At 40.7% G+C, this 18945-nt stretch overlaps 2 protein-coding genes across 3 annotated transcripts in view; both read right to left on the reverse strand.

Moving 5' to 3' along the window:
* Positions 1–597: 597 nt before the first annotated feature.
* LOC127120974 (pentatricopeptide repeat-containing protein DOT4, chloroplastic) overlaps positions 598–18945 on the reverse strand; it is a 32853-nt gene continuing 14505 nt past the window's right edge. The window contains exon 4 of the mRNA XM_051051597.1: positions 598–663. The gene's annotated coding sequence lies outside the window, so the exon portion shown is untranslated. The remainder of the gene's footprint in view (positions 664–18945) is intronic.
* On the reverse strand, positions 602–4402 carry LOC127117430 (pentatricopeptide repeat-containing protein DOT4, chloroplastic). 2 transcript variants are annotated; one of them, XR_007801971.1, is made up of 3 exons: positions 1586–4402; positions 1431–1490; positions 602–663 (listed from the first exon to the last, which is right to left on the reverse strand). XR_007801971.1 is itself a non-coding variant. In XM_051047441.1 (1 exon), exon 1 carries the CDS (start codon positions 4327–4329, stop codon positions 1642–1644), a length of 2688 nt encoding a protein of 895 aa, XP_050903398.1. In that variant the 5' UTR covers positions 4330–4402; the 3' UTR covers positions 1574–1641. The 2 variants fall into 2 exon arrangements, 1 of the variants encoding a protein (XP_050903398.1); XM_051047441.1 differs by lacking the exons at positions 602–663; positions 1431–1490 and having other exon boundaries at positions 1574–4402.

Here is an 18945-nt window from a genome sequence, read left to right on the forward strand (position 1 = left end):
TGAATTAGATAATGCTAGTCGTCTCGTTCAAAACTTAAATTAATAAATACAAAGACATTTAAAGAAAAACATACCGAAATTGACTACTTTGTAGGGGCGAGCTTTGGAGAATTCCCACAACACAAGAGTTGAATCGAGACCACCACTAATTACGGGGAGAAAACAAACATAGGAGTTAACTTCCTATAAATAATTAACTCAGGTTTCTAGAAGACTAGCATAAATACCAAAAAAACTGTAAAATTTAATTATAAATAGATACTTGTGCATGTGCAAATTCTTTTGATTAATATATCCAACTCAATAGTTAAGTCTATAAGTATTTTTTTAGACTCTATTAAGCAAGACTTTGTTTGACTACCTTCCCAAGATCGCCAAGGAAGGAATTCCACAGTGCTACATATCTACAATACAAGGTCAAGGTGAAATAAACAAAATCAATATATCAAATTACCCATTACTTAATTATATAAGAACAGAAGAATAGGAGAAAATGCTGGACAAAAAGTAGAAAGATGAAATATTAACTGGTTTGAAAAAGTTCTAATTTATGTAATTAGCAGCCATGTAGTGAAGAACAGCTAAAAAGCAATAAGGATACACTTGTATGACCAGTTTCGGCTCTCAATTTTTGTAAAGGCAATGCTGCTTTATGTCAATTATCTGTCAAAAAAACTACAGTCAATAATGAAGAAAATAAAAAAGTAGAATGCAACATAAACTCGGCTTATTCTGAAATTAAAAGAAATGAGTAAATTAAGAGTGCATACAGAGCAATAAATCACAGTACAGAGAAAAAGAAACAAAAACAGTTTCTAAATAATACATAATTGCAAGAGACTGAGTCCACAACTTGAACCTTTGACCACCTAATCACATTGCAGTAACTCTCTGTCAATAAGAAACACAAGATGTATCCAAGAGATATATGGTGCCCAAAGGAGAGTCATAATCCGAGCAATACAGAAGTGATATAGTAAATATATTTAGAGCAAACCTGATATCAAGGAGCATGATATACCCCAAAGTTTAATAAGGCACTGGGAGAAGGTATGTTTACTTCTAATTTCTATAATTATTTTTGTTATTCTGGTCCAGTTCCTATCACCTTATATCTGACTCTAACCCACTTACCCCATGTAAGATCCCTTTGGGTTGAAGGCAAATTGAAGTGTGAACAACAAACGGACTCATAAACCTTTTGCATATTTTTAGATTCAATTCATAGCATTGGTCACAGACTCAAGTACCAAATGAAGGACCAATCGATCATCTCAAAAGCTTAAGCTATAGCCTTAGATCAAGCTCATGAACGGGCTTTTAAATCTAACACATTGAGAGTGAACAAAGATATATTTATATAAGACGATAAATATGGCATTACACAAGGAAAAGTTAGAACGCAGAACATGAATAAATCTGAGGCATACCTTCACCTCGCCACTATCATCTGCTGCAGCAAGAAATGAGGACCTTGAGTTGCATGTAACCTGCCAAAATCAGATCTAATGGAGAACCATTTGAATCTAAATTACCTAGGATAACTCAAAACACTTCAGATTTCACAATACATAAGGCATCTTACACCAGTAGCAGAAATGTGATTGGAAAATATGTACACTATTGAATTCTTCCAATGATTTACCAGAAACCTCGGCAAGAACATATACCATCCTTGAAATGGTGAAACCGGTTTGAATCTCTCAATAAAATTTCACTATTGGTTGTCTTGGACATGAACTTCCCCATCTCGTGACAATCCCCGCATACTCTTCGATTCTTCGTGACCCTAACGGTTCTCCCAGGCGGCAAATTTAATATACCAAACGCCATTGCTAACTTTTCACTGTGTCCACACTGAATCACTTCCTTCTCCATATCATCTTCATTAATCAATGCATACCTCAACTTAGTAGAGTATTCTCCATTCTTCATTTGCAAACTCAATTTTCTCAGCAACACGTCTATCCTTTTTGCTTGAGGGTGTTTAGTGTTCCCAGCGACAAAGATATTAAACTTTCCTCCGAACTCTATCCAACTACAACCTGGATTCTGTTCGAATCTTCTTTTACGCATCTTTTCTTGCAACTTTTTCACTTCCTCCCACTTTTCCGCCTCTGCGTAGACATTCGCTAGAACAACATAATACCTTGTGTTGTCTGGCTCTAGCTCAAAAAGATTTTCTGCCACTTTTTCTGCTAGCTTCACATCATGATGAATCCTGCATCCTGAAAGCAATGCACCCCAAATTGTAGCATCTGGTTCAATTGGCATGGACATGATGAACTTGTACGCCTGTGATAGATTTCCAGCGCGGGAAAGGAGATCCACCATGCAGGCATAGTGATCTAACTTCGGTTCAATACCGTATTCATTTCTCATAAAGTTAAAGAATCGCCAACCCTCGTGCAGTAATCCAGAATGACAGCAAGCATTAAGTATGGCGGCAAAAGAGGACTCGTCAGGCTCGATGCCCGCAATCCTCATCTTCTTGAATGTGGAAATCGCCTCATTCCCAAATCCGTGCATGCCATATCCAGCTATCATAACAGTCCATGAAATCAGATCCTTTTTAGGAATCATATCAAAAAGCAACTGTGCTAGAACAAGTAACCCACATTTGGCATACATATCAACAAGTGCACACGCCACATGCAAATCTGAAAAGTACCCTCTTCTTAATATGTGTCCATGTATCTCTCTTCCTTTGTCTAGAGCTGCTAAGCCTGCACAAGCTGGAAGGACGCAAGCCATTGTAATGTCGTCTGGTTTTAACTGTTTTTGCATGTCCGAAAAAAGTTCTAGAGCTTCATTGGGAAGTGAATTTTGCGAATAACCTCCAATCATTGTATTCCACGAAACAATGTCCTTAGCTAGAATTTGAGAGAAAACTAACCGAGCTTCTTCCACACTTCCACATTTTGCATACATGTTCATGAGAGCATTAGCGACAGGCGAATTTGATCCCATGCCATTCTTTATAATGTAACTGTGCACATCCCTTCCTTTATCCAAAGCATTGCTACAAGCACAAGCATGAACAATGCTTGTGACAGTATAGATATCAGGCCTAACACCCTTGCTTTGCATTTCATCAAATAATACAATAGCATCATCGTATCGACCTTCTCGTACATAAGCAGCAATGATTGAAGTCCAAGAAACAATAGTTGTGTCACCCATCTTCGCAAAAACTTCAGTTGCACTATTTAAATTACCACATTTTGAATACATGTCAAGTAAGGTATTGCTAAACACAACTTCCTTACCAAAACAAGCTTTCACCCCAAAAGCATGAAGAGATCTACCAAATGAAAGGTTGCCAATATTTGCAGAAGCCACAAGAACACTAACCAATGTGGTCAAATCCCAATTAACCCCCATAACCAGTATCTGAATGAAAATCTCAACTCCATTTTTGGAAAATCCATTCACAACACATCCATTTATCAGAGAATTCCATGAAACTATATCTCTATCAGCCAACTCATCAAACAGATTACGTGCACTCTCAACTTGGCCGAATTTAAAATAAGCTGCAATCATCGAGTTAACAACAGCAGTATTAGAACCAAAACCAAGTTTCAAAATATACCCATGAACCTTTTTAAACTCCTTAACCTTTCCCAATGCAGCAAAACACTTCAACACACAAGTAAACGTATAAGAATCCCCTGAAACTCCCATCTTCTGCATTTTCATAAAAAGACTCACACTTTCTCTATAACTACCAATCTTTGCATATTCAGACATCATAAGATTCCAAAGAAAAACCTTATCATTAAGAATCTCATCAAATATCCTTCTTCCATTAACCAAATCACCACAATTCACATACATGAAAACTAATTTAGCCCCTAAAACCTCATCAATTACCATCCCATTTGAAATGATAACGGAATGAACCTTTTTTCCATCTTCCAAAGAGTTCTTCTCAGCACAAAGCTGCAAAACGGAACAATAAGTACTCAACACAAGTTCATGTCTTTGTGACGTTGTGAGCAATTCCATGGCGTTTCTGAGATTACCCATTTGACAGAAGTTACAAATTTTGGCGTTGCGAGCGACAGTAGCACGAGAATAAAAATCGAATTTGGAACATGTCCGAGGTTGTTTGAAGAAGATGAAACGGTTACGAGATTTGTTGTAATTTATGTTATTTTTAGGGTTATGAGAAAGTGAAGAGGTGACAATAAGACGAGGGTTTTGAGAAGAGGCAATGCAGCAGTTAGTGCTGTCTTTGTGACCTTTCAATCGTCGAGCCTTCAGTTTAATCTTTGGAGGCTGGATATTAAGCGCACGCTGAGCTTCCTGCGCCACCGAAACCATTTCCGCTTCTCTGAAACCTAAATTCTCTGTATATTTTTTTTAACGAACCAAACAGTAATTTCGTTTTTGTAACTTTGACAAAAGAAAAATAAAATTAAAAATATAAATATTAGCAAAAAAGTATTTTGGGAATATTGAAAAATTCAAGATTTAATTGGTCCTAGACGATAGATATGGCCCATGTTAGAGGTGCATGTCCAGCTATTTCCAAATTTGTAGCGCAAATTAAACGGGTAGGACTTGCAACCTTTACTATTAGGTACCTTTAGTATAAATTACAAGACAATTACATGATTAAAATAATTTTAAATTAAAAATGAATAGTAATGCAACATATAGTGATAAAGTTACAAATTAAACACTGCCCACTCGACTATGGGTCATTCACTCACACTTTCTCCCCCACAAAAAAAAGTGGTTTACATTAGGTACTTAACTCACAAAATTTCTGTTACATTTAAAAACTACTTAATTTAGGTATACTTGTTTTATATAATGTCTTTTATTTCAATAACAAAATGAATATTTTTTTTTTATTAAATTGAATCTCTACATAAATCTTTTAGTTTGCTTTTACTGTCACGATTTTGTTAGAGAAGTTTCTCACTATGGAACATTGATATTGTGTAACCTAAATTTGCTGTATCTATAGGTAATTTTTTAAGGAAAAGGAAAGAACGAATGTGGTGGTGGTTGTGTTGAGTTTGGAATTTGGATGGAATCAGGCGCTATCGAAGTTGCTGCAATGAAACCGCGCAACGCCGTAATGACACCGGGCACTGCCAAACACGACCTAGTTTTGTTTTTTACTTGTTTCTAGCATCAACCAACGGAAATTTTTTAAAAAAAATAAAAAATCTTGGTCTCTCTTTTTCTTAACGAACCAAAGCATCAACAATAATAAAAAATGGACTTATTATTTTGTACTACTATTTCATCATAATTATATATTTTTTAAATTACACAAAAAAAAATGTATTTAAATAACTCATTTTTTTCAAATAAATATCCAAAACAATCCACTTTTTCACCAATTTCTTAAACTAACCAACTTTCAAACAAAATAAATCTCAAAACAAAAGAAACGTCAATCTAATTGACGCATGTGTCCAACACATAAAAGGAAACGTCAATTCAATTGATGATAGTGCCTAATCCAATTGACGCTTGTGTACAACACATAAGAGGAGGTGCCAATCCAATTGACGATAGTGTATAAACACGTAGGAGAGAGAATGTACTATCTTTCCCATATATTTGTAATACATAATAAAGTCAATAAAATACAATTGATCATAGTGCTTCTAATACGAATATTATATACTACTGTGTATGCCGGACTCGGGCCCCCTATTCCTATGTTACCTACTGTAATGTAGTGTTTGTCGTGCCTCCTTTACGATGCCATCTAGAATGTCCCTCAGAGCCTTCCCAAAAGACTTTTTTTGTCTATAGTGGCATGTGACATATCCACGATACGCTGATATTTAGGCAACACATCAACAATATGATTTTCTCTAGCCTATTCCTCCTATAGTATCTCCTGGTAAGCTAACCTAGGTGGATCTCCCAGAGCATCTAGTGTTATATAAGAATGTGACATCCTGAAATACAACTGGATGTAGTCGTGTGCATCACTCTAGTCATTAGGAACTATAGTACTTCGTACCTCATCTGATAATAGATGATTAAGATAATCATCAAACATGGCATTTACATCTCTTCATGTCATAGCTCGAGAAGCAGAAGTAGAGGGGTCTTTTGGGAACAAAGTACATGTAGCTGAATTGTCGCATGACACGCTCATTGAGGTGTGAAATCATCATACGTGACCTGTAAGTCAGTCATCTATAGTATAAGTATATGTTGTCCAAGGGACGCATATGACGATGATCTGTGTATGCTTGGAAGTTAATATATTATGCTACCAAGCAGTCAAGATACACTTGGAAAGTCTATGTCGCCTGATTCTCTCTAAACGAGATGAATGCAGAAGCGTGTGGCATATCCTTAGTGTAGGTTGAAGCACATTGTAACACCTCAAAATTTGCCCTCCTCTCTTGGGACTAGCATAACATATTGCATTGCATTTTTTTAGGGCATTAGGCATGTCATATTGCATATCATGTGGTTACATTGTGCAAGCCATACTCCCAAGTCTTGATCAGAAGATGAGGAAGTCAAAGTGCAAGCCTAGGGTTTATTGACTGATCATTGGCCATCTGAGGATTGGGCTGGAATTAGGGTTTTGTGATTCTCAAAGGATATTGGTCTTCATCTTGATTGCAATGATACATCATCATCATCATGGTTTGATTTCATCAAGTGTTGGAGCACATTCCTTGAGATTAGGGTTTTGACCACTGGTCAACCCTAATCAGTTGCATTGGGCCAATTAGGGCATGATCAGGAGATGGGGTCTATGATGGTTATGGGGGACATTATATGAGTATATTGTGCTTATTGAGGCTAGGGTTTCACCCTTGAGCCATTTCAGTTGAAGATTGGGGCTCAGTTGGATCAATGCATTGCCAGATTCATCTATCAGATGAAAAAGTCAACTGTGGTCAACTGTACATGATTTGATGGATTTGGAGGTGGAAATGAGTTGGATACACTTCATTCATGTTGGAACAAGTGTTATTTGACATCTCAAAGCTTAAAAATGAAGGAAATCAAGTCAGGACAAAAACTGCCAAAAATAGAAAGTGACTTGTAATGGAAGTTTCCAAAAATGGAAAGGTTTTGACCTCAAGACCACGTGTCCAAAAATGCTTCAAATGAAAATTGGTTCAACATGAAAGTTGTAGATCTTGTTCTCACCTTTCCAAAAAGTCCAAGAACTTGAAAATCCCATGTATGGTTGGAAAATTAGGGCTCAGTGAATTTCAGAAATGACCCATAATCAGGAGGCCATAATTTCCACATGGTTTGTCCAAATTGGAAGTTCTTTATATGCACAAACTCCATTTGACATGTACTTTCATGGTGCATAATTGGATTTTCTCAAAAGTGGCCAATGCAAAAAGTCAAATTTCAACTGGACAGTTAAAATGGACCAGGGGCAAAATTGTCCAACTTGTGAAATAATTGGAATTTTTGAGTGGGGATTTTTGCAACACCTCACAAATGGCATTTGAAACTTGTTGGAATCATCATTACATGCCTAGGCCTTGTGGTTTGGAATTTGACTTGAAAAATGAAATTGCAAAATTGGACACATAACCATTCACATGTGATTTTCCAAAATACACATCCAATGAGAGTGAAACAAGTTGCAACAGCTCACACATGTCATTTAGAGAGTGTGTGAGCTGTCCATGAGGTGGCAATGAGCTGGCATGGGAAATTCCAATTTTGCCCTTACTTGAAATTAACCGTTTTCACTAACACCTTCCATTTGGCTAATGATTATAATTAAGCTTGGATTAAGGTGAAGTATATAAACCTAATCACAATCTAATCATAACAGAAACACACACACTCCAAAACCAGATCTGAAAACTCTTCATTCTCTCAAGTTTCTCTCAAGAACACATTGAACAAAATTGGCAAAATCTTCATCCATTCTTGCTCAATTCTCGAATTTCCTTTTGCATCAATCTTCAATCATCATCCTCTCCATCTGTTTGTGAAGTTGGGAAGGAAAGAAGCACTGATTCTCAACTGTCCAAGCAAGCATCATCCATGGCTTTTGGAATTATCGAGCATTAGAAGCTACCTGGAGCTGAAGCAATCATTCTATTCACCTTCCTCATCATCCTTCTGCATCTGTTTCGTGGAATTGAGCTTCAAAAACTCCAGTTCTACCGCTGCCATTCCAGGTATGCAAAATTTCGAATGTCAGGATTTGCTTGATTGGTATATGCGTTTTGTAGCTTGTTTATCATAGATCATGGTGATGCTTTTGGTTTTGCGAATGGATTAGTGCATAGGATGAAATCTAGATTTGAAGTTTTGTAACCAAACCCTAACATGATCGATCTGAGAGATAGAGGAACAGTTAGGTTAAAATAAGTTGATATTTGTGATCCTTGTGCTTAGACGAGTCCAACGGATATACGTTTGCTCATTTTGGTGTTAGTTCATGGATCTTGATGTTCTTGAGTTTCTGGTAATTTCTGGATGAAAAACGATGATGAGAGTGTGTTAGATCTTCAAATCCATTTGAATTTTTGAATAAGGCGTTTACCGCCCCCGCGCTCAAGAATTTACAATCGTGCCACTGGTCATTTTAATTAATTATATTAATTCATAAAAAATTCTTAAAAAATCATTAACATGTTAAAAAATTCATAAAAAATCATAGAAAATTCAGAAAAATATAGGAATTTTTTCTTTGACTTCCTTGTTGACTGTAGATGTTTTTTGACCTATTGGTTGAAGTTGTGCATGGTAATATTTGTGTTTGACTTAGGTTTCTTTAACATGTGCTACATTTTGATACCTTGTGCCAAATCCAATGTGAAATGCTCATAGCATAAAAGAAATTCTTGAAAATTTTTGTGATGATTGTGGACTGGCTGATGTTTGTTTACATGTAAATTTCATGAGTTTTTGATACCTGGTCATTGAGTTATGAATTTTGGAACTTAGGTGTGACAATTTGTGTCACACCTCATTATGTCAACTTGCTGGATTTATTTGAGTGACTTAGACTTGGTGAAATGATGTGAAATTTTACATGGAGATTCATTAACATGTTAAGATGCTATGTGAATTTTTGTGGAGTTTTATGTGGCATTTTCAATTTGATTGCTATTTTTCATCTCTGTTGGTCAAATGTGCAAGCTTGTGTGACATGTGTTTGAAATATCCTTGTGAAATGCTCATATGGTATTGAATGATCATGAAATTTGATATGCTGGTAATAGACTCATGATAGAACATCCCTGTTTTGGTCCCATCCATTCCTTTATTGTTTTCATTGAGTTATGAATTTTTGAAGTGGAAGCATGTGTTGATGTTGTGATTTGGAGCATGTAATTGTGTCTGTTTTTGTTGATTTTCATTGACATAGTTCCCTTGGTCCAGTTAAGCTCAAATTTGGTATGCTAGACCTTGAATAGTCCCTGTTTAGGTGTAAATTATTTGAGAATTTTTGGAAGTGTTTTGATGTGGATTTGAATGCAATAGTTCTGTTTGCATGTTTGATGCTTCATTTGAGCTAGTTTGCCTTGTTTTGTGCATAACATGAACATGATGAATGATAGGGACATGGGACTAATTGTGTTGGCTTTTGTTTGACATTAATTTGAGTTTGGTTAGAGATACCTTGCTGTTTAGGAATTTTTCTTGCCTTTGGACCCTAGGCTTGGCCTAGTGGTCTAGTTGCTAACATTTGATTGATTTTTCAGGATGAAAGGTGCAATGTGTATGGAGAATGAATCAAGTTAAATTCAATTGATGTTGTTTGATGTTTGTACACTAACATAACTTTGTTTTGTAGGTTGTGAAGTTTGGGCTTGAGCTCATAGCTTGCCTTTGTTGTGAATTAGTTTGTATAGTCTGACTGATTAATACTTGCTGTTTATTTTTGTCTGTCTGAGTACTAACTGTGTTTGACTGTTTCCAGGTACTTTTAGTTGCTCAGTTCCTTGTGAACTTTTGCTTTGCTTTGCTTAAGCAACTTGCATTGAGGTATAACTTCCTAACTTCATGTAGTCTGGAGACCCGGTCTGTTATTTGACCGGGCAAACTGTCTGAAGTCCTCCTTAAGAGGCAATGTTTGTGATTGTTTAATATTGTGCCTAAGCAGGTAAAGTCCTTAATCAAGGCAATTGGTGGAAGGTAGGGATATGCAATCTATCCCCCACTATTCTGTGAGTCTTCTCCTTGCTCCCATTACATGGTTGTAGCATTGAGATCACAAGCCCAAAATCTTGTGCAGTGCACATTGTGTCAGAGTCTCTGAGTATAGAAGGGTTCCCCCATTCTGGACCCATGCTCATTTGTCAGAAGCTCTCCCTGGTCAGGGATAAGAGCTGTGAGGTCTGATCCTCACTTCACCTTTTCATCTGCTTCACCTTAGCCTCGTAATGGCAAGGTTAAGAGCAAACACAGCCCGTACAGATGACTTGCTGAGGCAGTCAAACCTATTGTGTGAGCCCACTTGTTTGGTTATAGTGCGTGCTATGTGGTTATCTGTTTGAGATGCTTGTTCTCATTTGATGTATGCTTGAATTATTTTTGTATGCTTGTATGCTTGCTTCTTTCCTGGATAGGAGTAGTTTGCTTATGCAAGTAGGATAGAAAACTGAACTTAGGGTAACGATGCATGACAACACTAGGCTCGAGTCCAGCTCCCTAGTAGTGTGTCTTCCCCTGGTTTCTGGCTAGTAATTCAGTCCCTTTCAGGGGAACTACATCGCCCTGATCCTCGTTCCAGACGAGGTATGTAGGCAGGGGGTCGTGCGAGACCTCTCCGGGCAACCTTTTTCTTTTTATTTGTGTTTGCTTGTTATCTGATTGTGTGTTTTGGTTCGGATGCCGACGTAAGTCCATTGATTGGCAGTCGGGCTCCACGTTTGCCCTTTTGAGTGTGTTTTGGTTCGGATGCCGACGTAATTCCATCCAGTGGTTGTCGGGCTCCATGTTTGCCGTCTGTTTGTGTGTTTTGTGTTGTTTGGCGTGCGTAAGCCGAACTACAGAGGCTCTGATTCTTGTTCCAGACAAGATATGTAGGCATAAGACGCGACGTCTTATCGAGCTCCCTTCTCTTAACCCCACCTGCGTTCCCCGTGTGTGTGTGTGATGTTTAGCAACCTATTCTTTATTCTAGGACGTGGATCCCGTCGAGTACGACGGACGTGAGGGGTGCTAATACCTTCCCCTTGCGTAACCGACTCCCTTACCCTGTCTCTTTGGTCGCGAGACCATTTCCTTTCCAGGTTTCTCTGAGCGTTTCCTTTCCCTATCTTGGGATAAATAACGCGCAGTGACGGCTCTGTGTGTGTTTTATTTTTAGCTCGCCGGTTGATTTTTCGCAGGATGCGACAGCTGGCGACTCTGCTGGGGACAGCTGATGTAGACCTGTGCTGGTCCATCTTCCCTAAGCGAGTCCTTCCTAGCGTTCTAGGATAGTTTAGGTTGCTTGTGTTGTTTGATTTATGGCATTTATTATTCTAACCAGTGTGTATCTATATTTGCATTAATATTTGCATGCATCATACTATCATGTTGCCGTCCTCTGTGCAGGTGGTTCCTCTATTTTGGGGTGGGTGTTCTGAGTGGGGCTAAAACCCAGGCCCGAGTATACACCTAGGACTAGTGTGGTCTCATGTCGCCTCTTTCGTGTTAGGTTAACATGTGCCTGGCGGCGTGATGTACCACAAGCCGGACGAGGTTCATTTGATAGTGCTTTCCTCTGTGGAGTATCCACTTTGGTTTAGTTACTTCATCTGAGCTGTTGACTCGGGTGACCGATCATTTCCCGGATCTTTGGTTTAGACGGTCTTAAGGGAGCTACAATGGCACACCCGAAAGGGCAAACCCATTGAGTATCTCTGCCCGATTGTCGAGACTATTATCCGCCTTAGGATGACCTGTTTAGAATTTACCTGTGAGGGGAGGGTGATTCTTTCAGATGCATGATCAGATGGATTCAGATGGTGACCTTTTGTTCCGTGGGTCATATTTATAAGTCGGATTTATGGTCATTTATTGCCGAGACGCCGGAGTGCTGTCCGTGATTCATCAGTGGGGATCCGTTTATTTCAGGATTCCCCGGGCCGATTCAGAGGGTTGTGAATGTCTGCTCAGAGACTGATGATGATGATGATGTATCTTTCTGCCGTTTATTTCGGAACCCGTGGATCAGATTTATGGGTACATATTCCCTCAGATGGTTGTGATCAGTCCAGAGATCCGGGCTGTAGTTCAGAGCAACAGATGTTCAGATGACTTGGAGGATGGCAGTGCATTGCATTCATCTGCATCATTCTCATTTTGCATTCATCTGCATCAAACTCACGTCTAGCCATATGGGGAGTATTATTGATTGAGAATCTGGTTGAGAGACATATTGAATTTCAGAATATGGATGTCAAAATGTTGTCTGTCTCGATGAAACCAGAATCAAAGGACAAAATCTTCCTCATATGGACAGATGTTGCATCCATGCATACTAACCCATTTGCTGTTTTGTAGGTGTCAACCGGTGCGCCTAGCTCGTTTGCTCAGATATCCTGCTGGGGGCAACAAATCCAAACTGATGGATCCTCCCAACGCCGACATCCTCGAACTGAAAGAGATGGTGAGGGATTTGTTCAGTGTTGTGCAAGGGCTTGCCTTGGGGCAGAAAGTCATGGCCGAGAGATTAGAAAGGATTGAGGGCTGGATGATCAAGGAGAAAGTTCGGGGAAAGGTTCCACCATTCGAAGTAACAAATCCCTCTGTCGCTAGGATAAAGAAACCCCCTAACAGTGGTCAGCTTAAGAAGGAGGTTGAGCTAAATGGCGTGCCAGCAAAGAAAGAACGTGGTAAGGATCGCTATCACCCTTATGCTGCCACTACGACTGTTCCAGTTGGTTATTCAGCTGCACCACAGGGATATCCGTCACCTCACCCGGGAGCACAGAGAGTTGGGAACCAAGTAAGAGGAAAGGGGGTTGATCGTCAATTTGATAAGCCACCCATACCGTATGCTCTTCTGTTGAAGAAGTTGAAAGATCTTGGAATGGTACAATTGAGGACATTAGTTCCACTAGGACTTGATCAGAGGCCTACCAACTATGATGAGAATGCCAAGTGTGAATTCCATTCCGGTGTATCTGGGCATAACCTGGAGGGTTGTAGAGCTTTTAAGCATGCTGTCCAAGATTTGGTGGATTCTAAGGCTATCAATTTTGCGTTGATGTCGGATGTTAATGCTAACCCCATACTGATGCATGGCCCTATGGGGGTGAATGTGATGTCCAAAGACAAGAGGAAAACAGATGAAACGAATGGGGATCAGCTAAGAGCTCTGATGTCTGTGGTCCCAAAACCTCGGAAGAAGGAGGGAGCCTTCCCTAGTGTTGATACTTGTTGTGCGGTCGTCGCCGCAGAGAGGGGTGTACTGATGGGGGATATGACCCAGAAGATGAAGGGGGTGGAAATGGACGGTGGAAAATTTGAAACACCCAATCTGGTAGCTGGAGCCATCAAGGTGAAAAATGCCATCGGTGTTGGAAAAGAGAAAAAACCGTCCGTGTCTTCTTACAAACAGGCACTGGAAATGTTGAGAAATGGAGGGATCCCAGGCTGGGGAAAAATCATAGGCATTGTGGTAAAGTCGGATATGTTTGGGGTTGGCTATCAGCCAGGTCAAGACTCGTCTGAGCAGAACAGAGGACGTCGTCCGTCGTTCACCTTTGTCAGTGCCGAAATGTTGGATTCGGATCACGCCTGTGCGGTAGGTGGAGAAACTGACAGTGACTGGGAGAATCGTGGATAAAATCGTGCGTACCAGGAAGCTGGAAGGCCTAACAAGATCAGCACTAACACTCGTCCGGAAGAGTAATATTTCTTGTTTTCAATTTTATTTGCATGAAAGTCATACGTGCTGCCCGACACGTAATGGTCCATTGTAAGGGCCACCTCATGTTTAAATTTGCATTTTCTGCATCATTAATAAATGGATGTTTTTCAGTCAAAAAGCGGTGTTCCCTGTTTTTCATTTATTTTTGCAGTTTAAAAACAAATAAAAATGGCAATGTTTATTTTTCATTTTTTTCTCTTTTTGATTTGTCTCATTCCGAATTCAAAAATAGTTCTCCGGATCTCATTGATAACAATTTGGTTACCCCTCATATGACTTCGACAATCCGAGCAATCATGCCGAAGAAGAATACGAAGAAGATTGTGATCTGCTGGAATTAACCAGGATGTCGAAACAAGAGGAGAAGGTGATTCAGCCGCAAGAAGAGCGAGTTGAGATTGTTAACCTGTATACCGCCGAGGTCAGAAAGGAAATGAAAATTGGGAGCCGCTTCGGAGGCAAATCGGGAGTAGAATGGTAGCCTTGTTGAAAGAGCATGTGGATGCCTTCACCTGGTCATGTCAGGATATGCCAGGGTCGAATATCGGTATCGTTGTGCATAAGCTACCATGAAGAGAAGACTGTCCTCTAGAGAAGCAGAACGCCGGTGCCACGTATCATGGTGACTTTGTTTCATGATATGATTCATCATGAAATAGAATGCTATGTTGATGACATGATAGCAAAGTCCCAAACAGGAGTGGGGCATCTGGTGGAGATAATTCAGACTGTGGTTGAATTCAGATAAGTGCACTATCAGAGTGCGAGTCGGTAAGCTGCTGGGGGTTTATTGTAAATAAGAGAGGAATCGAGGTTCATCCTGTAAAAAAAAAAAAAAACAAAAAAAAAACAAAAAAAAGAACAATAAGAATGCCTGAACCGAGGAAAAACAGAAAAAGAGGTTCGTGGTTTCTTAGAAAGATTGAACTATCTGTCATGGTTCACATCCCATCTAACAGCCACGTGTGAATCCATGTTCGAGATGTTGAAAAAAGATCAAACGGTCAGGTGGAATAATGATTGCCAAGGGGCATTGAAGAATAAAAAAGAAAAGTTGCAGGAACCTCTGATTCTGACGCCTCCTGTGGAAGGAGCAATTGTTAATCTGTACTTGACGGCCTTCGAGGGGTCTACGAGGTGTATTGGGTCAGCATGACGCGTCTTGTCGAAAAGAGCATGCAATTTACCTTAGCAAAAAGTTTACCGACTGTGAAACAATACATTCACTGTTCGAGAAAACTTGATGTACTTTGGCATAGGCTGCTCGCCGACTGAGACAGTATATGCTGATTCATGCCACTTTGTGGATTTCCGAGATGGATCCGATCGAGTATGGGTTTGAGAATCCAGCATCGACCGGACGGGTTGCGGGAGAGCAAAAGAATGTTGACTGATTTGTGATCCGCTCAGAAAGCAATCAAGGGGTGTATCGTCTGATTACATCTCTCTGCAACCCGTTGAGGTTATCAACCGATGAAGTTTGAGTTCCCTGATGAGGACATCTCGAGGTACTCAAATCGAAAGATTGAGAGTAACCGATCCCGGAGGAGGGGCCTGACCCTGAATCCGAACGGATTCTGATGTCTGATGGGGAGGTTAAGGTGAATAAGCTTTTGTTGCCCGGATAACGTTTGAATGCACCGACGGTGCGATTGTGCAGAAAATGGTGGTAACCTACAAAGACTGGCATGAGATGTTGCCGTTTGCATTGCATGGGTATCGAACGTCGGTACGTACGTCTACTGGGGCAACTCCTTTCTCGTTGGTATATGGGATGGAGGTTGTGTTACCTGTTGAGGTTCAGATTCCCTCTTTGAGAGTCCTGATGGACGTGAAGTTGCAAGAGGCTGAATGGGTAAGGACCCGGTATGAAGAGTTAAGCCTGATTGAAGAAAAGAGGCTGGCAGCTATCTGTCATGGGCAGTTATACCAGCAACGGATGAAGCGTGCTTTTGACAAGAAGGTGCGACCTCGGGTATATCATGTAGGTGATATGGTGCTGAAAAGGATCCTTCCTCCTCAAAACGATCGAAGGGGCAAATGGACACCGAATTATGAAGGTCCATTCGTGGTCAAGAAGGTTTTCTCTGGTGGAGCCTTGTGGTTGACGACCATGGATGGTGAGGATTTTCCATCCCCTGTGAATGCGGACGCAGTTAAAAAATACTTCGTATAAAGAGACCCGCTGGACGAAAGGAATAAAATAGTTCAGGCAAAAATGGGCATCCCGGCGAACCGAAAAAACAGAAAGGAAAGGTTCGGGCAAAAATTAGGGATAAGAAGAAAAACTGTACACCCGGCAAGTCGAAAACCTGAAAAGGCGACTTGGGCAAAAATGGGTATCCCGGTGGACTGAAAACCTGAAAGGGCGGTCCAGGCAAAAGAGGGATTGAAACGAACAACTGCGTCTAGCATGATCGTTTGCGCTTTGGTTAAAGCATCATGGATAATACCCGGTGGGGATCAGTCAGAAACGTCTTGTTCAGAAGGCAGAAAGCACGGAGAGTCTGAGGACATATGGGGTGTAACCGAGTTGGAACTCGATGAGATCACGGGTTTCACATTGCCATTAGGATAGGTTTTTCCTTTTGTGCGCAATTACCTCTTTTCAGGAATTGCTTCTTTTTGTATTGCTCATTTGAGCCCCACACTTTTCCAATCAATAAAATGCATATTCAGTCAAATAATTTTGTTTTTGTTTTTCATAACCGCTTTGATTGCAAAAACATCCAGATATTTTTGATAACGAATTTTGCATTTTAAGACATACAGGTCTCTTCCAATGCATGCCTATAAGATTGAAAGCTTGAAATCTTATTTGGAAGGTTGAGTGACCCAAGTGTTGAAATCTTGACATGCCTGGGGCACGGTTTTATCTGACGGTCTGTTTTGCAGGTACTGTTAGATATTCTTCACTCACTTGCAGGTTGTGGTGTGGAAGCTTTGTAGCAAATCCCCAGAGAGTTCGCTCAGGAACGAAAATGGCGAAGACGTTGAGACGTACGACGATCCTTGATGGTAATCAAGAAGACTCTTCAAAATCGGAAGATTGGAAAGTCTGTAGAAATTCCCCGCGGAGTCCGATTAGGGATGAATGGGTAGAGAAGCGACGAAGAGACGTTGAGACGTCCGACGACCTTTGGAATTAACCAAGAAGACTCTTCAAAGTCGGAAAATTGAAAAATATGTATAAATCCCAGGAGTACGTTTCCGTCGAGCGCAGAGCGATTGGGAATACAAGATGATGGAGCAGAAAAGGTCCAGATGAGTCTGGGAGTTCTCAAAAATGGAAAGCTGATACGAGATTGGGAGGTGGATATCATGGTTCGATGAGTCGACGGGTGTTCTGTACCAACTTTTCTCATTTCCCAGCGTGGTCCCCCAAGCAGAGTAGTAGGACTAGCTCCCCAGCGGATCCAAGGTCTGTGGGTCCCCAGCCGAGTCAGGATGGTTATTCCCGGCAGGTTTAAGCGACATTTCCTCAGCAGCCAGACCGGAAGGTTGCTACTCCCCGAGTGGAGCGGGTTTCAATGAAATATATCTCCAGCAGTGTTCATCCTACCAGTGGAGTAGACAAGTTCCCGTAGCGGACGGATTTTTGCATCCCCAGCTGAGTTGATCATACGTGTGGATTGCATGGGTTGTCCCCAGCGGAGTAGCATTCATTTTCCCTAGCAGGGTCAGGATGGTTATCCCCAGCAGGTGTCAGATCAATGCTTCCCCAGTCGCCAGGCCGGGAGGTTGCTGTTTCCCAGCAGAATATCTGTGAGCATTTCCCCAGTGAAGTCGTCAGGTATCTGTGAGGGTTTCCCGAAGCAGAATCGGGATTGATATCCCCAGCAAGTCGAAGATTGTTGTATCCCCACAGAGTGTGGGTGGTTCTTATCCCCAGCAATCCCCAGGTGGATTGGGTGCAAAGGAGGTGCTTCCCCAGCAAGGGTCACCTTTTCCCAACAGCAGTGGTATTCCCCAGCAGGGCGAAATCGGAGTAATGACGAGTTCCTCAACGGAGTGTCTCGTGCTCCCCAGCAGAATCCCTTAAGGGGGATACTTTTTATGCATTCATCATGTAAATAAGCATAGCATATTGCATAAAAAAATAATAATAAATCGCGTAGCATTTCCATAATTATGGAGCATTACGCAGAAAAAGATCATGCATCATTATTGCAAGCATAGAGCTAGTCTCAAGCCGTGGTTACCGTTTAAGAGGTGGTTGTGCCTGAAAAGCGAAGATGTTACTCTGTGGAGTTTAGCATCATGACGTCAAATCAGCAATGTTTCCCAGTAGTGCGATATTGGAGGAAATGTTTCCGTCAGACAGAGATGGAAATAACATCAAAGGACGTTACGCGATCAGCGCGATTCAAGCCGTGGTTACCGCTTGAGGAGGGGTTTTGCTGGACAGTGAAGACGATACTCCGAGGAGTTCAGCAGCGGGATTTTGAAGCAGCAGTATTTCCCAGTCATCAGTAAGTGCCTGGTCGAGCTTTCTTTGGTGTCAGTCAACATCATCATTCGATGTTCAGTCAACGTCAAGTTATTTCCCAGTCATTGTTTAATGTCTGGTCGATCATTGTTCGATGTCCTGTCAACATCCTTGTTAGATGTCCTGTAAACATCATTGTTTGATGCCTGTAAACATCATTGTTTGATGTCCTGTCAACATCCTTGTTAGATGTCCTGTCAACATCATTGTTAGATGTCCTGTAAACATCCTTGTTTGATGTCCTGTCAACATCATTGTTCGATGTCCTGTCAACATCATTGTTTGATGCCTGTAAACATCATTGTCCGATGCCTGTAAACATCGAGTTTTCTCCCAGTCATTGTTTAATGTTTGGTCGAGTTTTCTTTGGTGTCCTGTAAAACATCATTGTTCGATGTCCAGTAAACGTCGAGTTTCTCCCCGGTCATCTGTCAGTGTCTGGTTGAAGATGTACCCTTTGATATGTCGCCATCAGAGTGGTGATTGGTGTTATTTCCGACGATTGCCAGCGAAGTTATCACAAGGAGAGAAGATTTCGGGGTTCAAATGGAGAAAAGAAATGCTGAGGCATGTTCTGGGGTTCAAACGGAGAAAAGGAGATACTGAG

The sequence above is a fragment of the Lathyrus oleraceus genome, chromosome 2 (assembly GCF_024323335.1).
Source record: "Lathyrus oleraceus cultivar Zhongwan6 chromosome 2, CAAS_Psat_ZW6_1.0, whole genome shotgun sequence".
Classification (NCBI taxonomy): domain Eukaryota; kingdom Viridiplantae; phylum Streptophyta; class Magnoliopsida; order Fabales; family Fabaceae; genus Lathyrus; species Lathyrus oleraceus.

What these genes read in the sequence shown, in the direction of transcription:
- LOC127117430 (XM_051047441.1), bottom strand. Translation starts at nt 4,329, where the DNA reads ATGGTTTCGGTGGCGCAGGAAGCTCAGCGTGCGCTTAATATCCAGCCT.